An 8476-nucleotide genomic window follows, 5' to 3' on the forward strand; every position below is an offset into this window, starting at 1 on the left:
TTGCTTAAACTCTGCTCGGATTTGTTTAAAATACTTAGCTTTTAGAACACAATCTGTATTCTTTGTAGAATCTGTCTATACTTCTTCAAACAGAATTGATTTGGTTATAATAACTTGAAAATAAATGTAAATTATGAAATGTTATGTGGCTTGTGTTTTAATGGCGAGGTCCCAGGGGAAACAAAAACTATCTGGACAGATGTGAAAAATGCAAAATTGTATAAATTTTATGCAAGGAGACTCAAGGCTTTTTTGGCACTTGGGTAAAACACAGTTCTCTGTTAAATCTTCAGTTTCCATCATCAAAGCTTTAGATTTGAATCATTTCACTGAGTTTTCCTATAATCAATTCCTGATATATAAAAAGACTGGGATGTTAGTATGTGTTAACTATATATAATCTCTCAAAAACAAAAAAAGTGTTAAGTATAATATTTTAATAAGTTGTTATTAAATAATCTGTATCTGCAAAAGAATCTTTCTGGTTTTCTGCTTAAAACAGAGCTTAAATTCTTCTGAACTATTCCGAGACAGTTTACAGAAATAAATTCCCCTAATCTTCAAATTTAATTTTCTTGTTGGCAATATTATATACATGCTTTAGTGAAGTACCTAAATCTCCAATAATTATGCCCTTTAAGGGTTCTAAAAGAGCCAATATTAAGAGTATTTATATTAGAGTCCCTTGTTCATTGTTCAAGACTTCTACTATAGGTAACTGATCTCACAGATGGATACTTTAACAGTGATGCTGTGTTACTAGAGAATACAATGTGTACTCTTTATAAAGCTGTACTCCAGTAATATGTCTAATCTAGAAAACTGTAAATAAATTATTGCACTTTTTTTGGTGTGGCACCTGGACATTTGCTAAAGCTATTCCCTAGGGCATTAATCATTTCAAATACTGAGTAAAATATCAGATTCTAGAGTAATGACTTCCATTAGCCCCTACATCTTGGGTTAATGTCTTTCAAAATATTTAAAAATGTATCCTGTGCTCAAATGTAGTTTAATAAAGTTGGTGAGCCCTGACCACCTGTAAATGGGGCATGATCTTAAAATGCTGTTAAGATCCTACTTTTATTATTGAGCTATGGATAGACAGCTCAGAAATGTAAAAAGTGCCTGGTTTCCATCCCCCCATATTATAAAGTACTATTCATGAGTATACCTCAGTAGAGGGGTTTAAGCAATCAGGAAGATAATCTAAATAGTGTTAATTTTGGTAATTACTTTCATATGATTGAGCCATTCTCAACTATAGAAGACGATGGAGGATGGGGAGTTAAAAGTGAAAACAAATAAAAGGAAAGAGGATGAAGTTTAATCTATTTTCCTTACATAGTATACACTGCTCATTGATATGAATGCAACAGAGCCTAAACCTCACTCACAGACTAAAAGTTGATCATGGTGTTACGAACAATCAAAAATTTGGGGTGCAAAACAATGCATGACTATGGGACAGATCATGTAAATAAAGAATATATATTAATGATAGTTTCTATAATATAAATAGCCTTTTATAAAAAAAATAATCTTTTTAATAACATTAATACTTCTATTTTCTGGAAAACATGCATGAAAATGAATTCAGTTCAATTGCAAAAGGAGAAAAAAAAAATCAACCTAAGGTGAATACTGTACAATTCTGGAGCAAGAACTATTCCTGCTCATTCTTTTTCTGTGATGATTATTTATTTTGTGGGGGGTCCAGAATTTCCCTGGGAAATAAGATCAGATGCTTGTAAATACTGTCCAGAAAAAACTCCTCCCCCCTAAACACCTTATAACAGGTCTCATTTGTGACTGCTTCCAAAACTTTGCAGATAAGACCCCAAATCATCAAAAGGGTTGATTTATTAAAAAGAAAAACTCTCTGGTGAAATCTTAAAAGAGTCCCTTCCACCCCAAGCATTTTTCTTCATTAAACAAGGAGTCAAAAAGCTCACTTCAAACTATCAATCGAACAGCAATGGAAAAATAAGAATTTTTCATTCTTTTCCAATTGTATGTAATTTAACACCAACCTTCAGTTTACTTGGACCTAATGTAATAACAGACTTTGTTGTGTCCATGGTTCAAAACATAGAATATTTGCAAGACAATGAAGAACATCATTCTTTTTCCTTCTCCATCATTTCTATATATTTTGGGGATTTTTTGTTTTGTTTTGTTTTTTAAAAAAGGATACAAACAATCTTCAAAGTTTACCTTTTTGGACTTACTTAAGGCATTACATGAAATTGCGCATTATTCTAAAGCTTAATTTTGAAATGAACTAGTTTAGTGCTATCAAACCCTGTTTGCGTTTACATTATTTAAATTATATTTTATTTTTGTTCTTGTAAATTTTAATGCGTTCATGGATTGTGCAATTCCTATGCAACCAGTCTCTTTCTGCCTGCTGACAGTTATTAACAGTGCAGTGTAGAATCCAGCAACTGGGCTTTCAGTTTTTCACTTCTCACTTCAGTTCAAAGCATGCTGCTTAATTGTGTGGAAGATCCAATCCATTTTTGTTGTCCAGCCACCATGATGTGCATCATTCATTTGTTTCATGAAATATTCCAAAGCCTCTTGCTCAGTTTTATCTAAGGCGAGGGTCTTTCGAATGTAGGCAATATCATCAAAAGATTGTAATTCTGGCATTCCAGAGCCAAGCATCATTGAGAAAAGATTTATGAAGAGATTGGCATGCTGCCGAATAGCTAGATAAGCCTTGTAACACATCTCCTGAAATCTGGAAGCAATAGAAACAGTTTAGTCAGTATGGAGCAAAGGGACCTTATTATCTTCAGGTCTCTGCTCAACTGTCACATCATTAGAGAGGCCTTCTTTGATAAACCTATTAAAAAATAGCATTTATCTTCTCTCCTTGCCAACAACGTTCAATTCCTTTTACCTCACTAGAGTATGAAATCCATGAGGGTAAGGTCTTTGTTCATTGCTAGACCAATGCCTAGCATATTAGAGGTTTAATAATTATTTGTTAAATGTATGAACTGGTCCATACTAAAGCCTTTAAGGTACAGATAAAGTGGAATTTTATATATATATATATTATTTTTTTTAGTACTTTAAGGTCTAAGATAGACCTGATACACCATAAAGTAGCAAGAATAATTATAAATAAATGTGTAAATTATAGTCATATAATTTCTTCAAACTATATGACTAAACAATGTTGTCTTAAGCACTATATGTTAACATAGAGAAGGTGGAGACCAATTAGTTAAACAACAGTAACTAATAACTTTTGATGTATTGTGAGGTTTAAGGATCACTTTCTCTTTCAGCTTTAAGTAACTCAATACATTAAATTGGTTTCCCTTTCCATTTTCCTTCACAAAATTAAATAACAAAATATTCAGTCTGTGCTAAAACAGTAATATCTATTATTTTAAAAGGCGTGAAAAATACCAACTGTTTCTGATACAGTGGCAAGAATTCTTTATTTTGTGCTTTTTGATTTCTTGAGATTACCTTTCAAATTCTCTTGTTTTTGTGCATTCTTGTGCTCCTTTACTAATGACTATTAAGAAATCTTGTGTCAAAACAAATGGTACACGTTCTCGTTTATAACCAAATTTTTTCTTCTTGTGATCCAAAAAGTGTCCAAAATCTATATGAAACAGCTTCAAAAAAAAAGAAAGTTATAGTTTGACACATGCAGAATTACAGTACCCTGAACTGCTAAATTTAGTTTAAGAACACCCAAATATAAGAGAAACCTATTATTACTTGTCCATCATCTTTAACCATGATGTTACTATTGTGACGATCTCCAATTCCCAAAATGAAGGTAGCGACACAATATCCAGCACACGAACGTGTAAACAAGTCAATGGCTGCATCATATCTACAAAGAACAAATAAATACCTTATGAGTAGTGTGGATGTACAGAACGATCCAGGCCAAACTGGGAATAGATGGTCAAAGTTGCTATGTAAACAATGGAAACAATCACTGACTAGCATTAGGGGAAGGAAGTAATTATGTCCAAAGATCTGAGGAACTCTGAAATTCTGAAGTTTTTAAGGGTTTCTAAGGAAATTTCTAGATGTTCCTTGACCAAAGCATAATTCTCATTATAGTAAAAATGTATTTTCCACTTCATTAAAATGTTTTTTTGAGTCATTTAAATAATAAATTACAAGTAACTTCAGAATTTGCAATGTTTGTTTTTTTCTTTTAAAAATAAGCAATAAGAACAAACACATTTTAGATATGTAAACTGAATGGGCAGGATTTTATCAAATTATAAGCAATTTTGATCATTTAAACACAATAATTACAAACATTTCAAAGACTGAGCATACCTTTCTCCCAAAGTAGGTACAACTGTTTTCTTTGATCTAACTATGAGAAACGTATGGAACCACTAAAAGACGTCTAACAAAACCTAGATTAACACAGGAAGAAAAGAATAAAAAACTCACATCTCTCCTTTGTTTTTGTCTTTGAGCCACTGGTGTAGTGTGTGGCTGTTGAACTGTAGAGCGCCTTTTAGGCCGCCTTTGCACTGAATCTGCATAATAGTGTGAGAATTTCTCACCACCTCAATAAGTCCCACACAGTCACCAATTGACAAACAACCATAAGGCAACATCCTGAAAAAAGAGCAAATTATCTACAATTAAATGAAGAAATTTTAAAATAGCAAACATTTTAATAGACTAATATATGAATACTCTATTTGCAAATTTGTCATGCATGATCCTTACTGCCTTAATCTAATTTTAATTTTTTTTATATTACAGTGTTGCAAACATATTCCCGGAAAAAGCCTCAAAATTATCTGCCATCATGTAGTATAACCTCCAATTGGGAAAACATTTAATTGTATATAATTTTTAAGAAAACCACTGTGGTAACTGGAATTTTATAAACATTTATGATTTCAAAAATATTGGTGAATTTAAAGATGTTAAATTGACATCAAAATAATACTTGAGGGCATCAATCTCAAATTTTTTATTTCAGGACTCTTTTACATTCTTAAAATAATTATTGAGGACCCCAAGGAGTTTTGTTTGTGGTTACATCTATTGATATGAGAAATTAAAACAGAGAATATAAAAATTTTAAATATTTACTGATTCATCTAAAATATAACCATTACATGTTAATATAATATCTTTCATGAAAAAAAAAAAACATTGTGGTGCAGTGGATTACTTAATATGGCTCATCTAGCCATAGTCTTTGTAACTCCCACCAAATGAGTGGGTGGGATTATGCAAATGAGGCACTTGTGGCCCACCAAGGAGATTGGATAACTTGCTAATAATGTAAATAAGGTACATGGCACCCTTGTGGTGGTGGGACCATGTAAATAAGGTGTATGGAACCCTAATGAGGGGAATTGGTCAGTTTTGCCATCCTGGTAGGCTTAAAGGGAGACATACAGAGAGAGAGAGGAGCTGTAACACAGAAGACAGCAAGAGACGGTGGCACAGGAGTCGCAAGAGTGGTAGCAGTGCGATATGGCAGGAACCAGGAGACCGGCACGAGATGGCCGCGGTGGGGTTTGCTGACCGAAGGAACTGAGAGTTGTTAACACTTGCTTGAGAAGGCTGCCAGCAAGGCCCGGCAGCAGCAAGGCCGCAGCAGTGCCCAGTGGCAGAAGGCCCCCAGCAGGGTCTGACAGGAGAGGGCAAGAAAAACCTGTCCTGATCGAGGAACTGTGTCCTGAGTTGTTCCTGTTACTTCCAAGCTGATCCTGATCCCAAGTTGTACCATGTTACTTCCCTAATAAACCACTTAACTGTAAGTATGGTTCATGAGTTCTGTGAGACATTGCAGCAAATTACCAAACTCAAAGCTGAGAGGGGGAGTAGATAATGTTACAGATGATGAAGTGGTACAGCAGTTTGGAAAAGTTGGGCATTTGGGACATCTTTAACTTCTGCCTCATAGGAACCAGCTTTGTGCTGATCCTTATAAAAGAAATTATTCACTTAGTTGGTGTCAGGAATAGGATTCGCTCCAACGGCCTAGACTCACTGGAATATGTGGTTTTGGAAAAAAAGTGACGAATGGGAGAATGAGAAACCTTTGCTTTCTGGATGGGATAAAAAACATCCATGGGCTGAAGCAGCTGTTATGCTGCAATCAGTTACCCAAGGCAAAAGCCATTCGGGGAAACAGGAGTGGTAGATCTAAGGAACTGGCTAGTTGGATGCATAAGGAAATACAGAGTGATAAGAAAAGGTCGAAACATACAATTCCTTGGTTGCTGTTATCAGTAATAGCTGCAAGGGCAGGGAAAAAAGAACATAGGGGCAGACTGTAGTACTGAACCAAGCCCAGATCCAGTCCGGTGAGAAGTATGACCACTAGTCTCAGGGCTGACTCGAAAAGGAAAAATAGTGTCGGAACAACAGAAAGTACTATGACCACTGGTCAACAAGACGGTAGTCCCAGGAGGGGAATGGGCAAACCCAAGAAACTACTGAAACCAGGGAGTATAGCGTAAAGGAACTGCTTCAATTTGTAGATCGGTATCGTCAGCTTTCTAAGGAACCGTTACTAAAGTGGATTGTGAGAGCAACCAATTTAAGGGCAGTGTCTTTAGTTTTGAATGTTGCAGAATGGAAGAGTATATTTGGGTTGATGCAAAAACCCACAACTCACTATGGATCAGTCACGAACAATGATACAAGATCCAATTACACAACAGGTTAACCCGGAGGGGATGGACAGCCTGGTGGACTGGATAAAACTTGCACTGAGATTTGTTTACCCTGAAAAGGGAAAGTGCCCCTCTCCCCCTCTAAATACCCAATGGAACACCCCAGAGGAAGCAGCTAATGTGCTGCTTAGACAAGCCATGCTGGAACAGCTTTATGGTGATCAGGATATTCATCCAATTAGTATACACCTTACACAGGTCATGGCAGATATGGTAATCAAGGGAGTCCCTTGTACACGGGCACCCCATGTAACCTTGCTACTGTGAAACAAAGCAACAATCCCAGAAGCCTTCTCAGATTTGTTGGGACAGCTTCTCTGCATGGGTCTTATGCATGCGAGAAACGTAAGCGTGATTTATATGAGAATGGGAAGAGGCAATGGGGAAAAAACTTAGCAGGACGGAGATTTTGAAACGGTTACTAAGAAATAGGATGAATACAGAAGACATTGATGGAGTTGAGACAAAGGTTCCAATACAGCACTATGGGAGGTTGGGTGGACCAGCCAACTCCTGCTGGTCCCCAAATGTTAAAGAAGTCTAAACAAGTCGGTTCTATTCACCCCAGTTGGGAGGAATTTAAGGATGGGAAGTCCCACCTGGGACCACTGGAAGCAGAGGCTCAGGCTAGTTGATAAAGATAAGGATTGATAAGGGGGCCAGGGCCTTCTGGTCTAGACTAAGCAGGGGACCAATGCCATATGCACATGTGTGCGTGAAATGGCCCAGGGGTAGGGAAGAGACCTTGGGGCTTCTGGACACAGGAGCCCAAACCAAAAAACCGTTGAGTCGATTCCAACTGATAGCAACTCTATAGGACAGAGTAGAACTGTCCCACAGGGTTTCCAAGGAGTGGCTGGTAGATTTGAACTGCTGAGCTTTGGGTTAGCAGACAAGCTCTTAACCACTGTGCCACAGGAGCCCAATGTGCTGTAATCCCAAAACCTGTCAATAAAATCTTGAAGGGGCCTAAGATTAGGCTGGGGGTATGTGGGAATGCAATGGTTGATGGGATTAAGGTGAAAGTTTGGATGAGAGTTGGAAGATTTAAACAGATCTTGCATGATGCAGTTTCATTTTTCTTATCTGAATGTATTACTGGTATGGATATTATGTCTAATTGGGGAACACTCCCTCTACCTGATATTGTAAAACTGAAGGTATGTAAGTCTGTCCTTAGGCCAGTATTGACTGGACATGCTAAAGGGAACCATCAGAATTGCCCAAAACCACTCAGGTTGTCAATCTGAAACAGCAGAGGATACCTGGTGGACAAAAGGAGATTACTGCTTTGATTACAGACATGCTAAAGGCTGGAGTGTTAGTGCCAACAAATTCTCTGTATAACAGCCCTGTAAGGCCCATGAAAAAGGCAGATGGCTCATGGAGAATGACAGTAAGACTATCGAGAACTAAATAAAGTAGTGCCACCTGTGGCTTCAGCTCTTCCAGACATGTATCAACGGTTCAGAAAATACAGCAGGCTAAAGGAGAATGGTACTCAGTGACTAATCTTTTTTTTTAATTGCTGTAGTTTAGATGAAGTTTACATTTCACGTTAGTCTCCCATAAAAAAATTTACACATACATTGTTATGTGACCCTAATTGCTCTTCCCATACTGTGACAGCACACTCCTCCTTTCCACCCGATTCCCCATGTCCATTCAACCAGTTCCTAACCCTCTCTGCCTTCCCATCTCACCTACAGACACAAGCTGCCCATTTAGTCTCTTGTATCTACTTGAGCTAAGAGGCACACTCCCCATGAGTATCA

At 37.0% G+C, this 8476-nt stretch overlaps 1 protein-coding gene across 2 annotated transcripts in view; it reads right to left on the reverse strand.

Annotated features, from left to right (window-relative positions):
* Nucleotides 1-1519: 1519 nt before the first annotated feature.
* Nucleotides 1520-8476, reverse strand: part of PIK3CA (phosphatidylinositol-4,5-bisphosphate 3-kinase catalytic subunit alpha) — a 101438-nt gene continuing 94481 nt past the window's right edge. For both annotated transcript variants that reach the window (XM_004385090.3, XM_023739355.1), the window contains 4 exons: nt 4447-4617; nt 3748-3865; nt 3490-3641; nt 1520-2746 (listed from right to left, as the gene is read on the reverse strand). In XM_004385090.3, coding sequence (XP_004385147.1) covers nt 2476-2746; nt 3490-3641; nt 3748-3865; nt 4447-4617 — 712 coding nt within the window. In that variant the 3' untranslated portion in view covers nt 1520-2475. The remainder of the gene's footprint in view (nt 2747-3489; nt 3642-3747; nt 3866-4446; nt 4618-8476) is intronic.

Source organism: Trichechus manatus, unplaced genomic scaffold, assembly GCF_000243295.1.
Source record: "Trichechus manatus latirostris isolate Lorelei unplaced genomic scaffold, TriManLat1.0 scaffold00132, whole genome shotgun sequence".
NCBI classification, from domain to species: domain Eukaryota; kingdom Metazoa; phylum Chordata; class Mammalia; order Sirenia; family Trichechidae; genus Trichechus; species Trichechus manatus.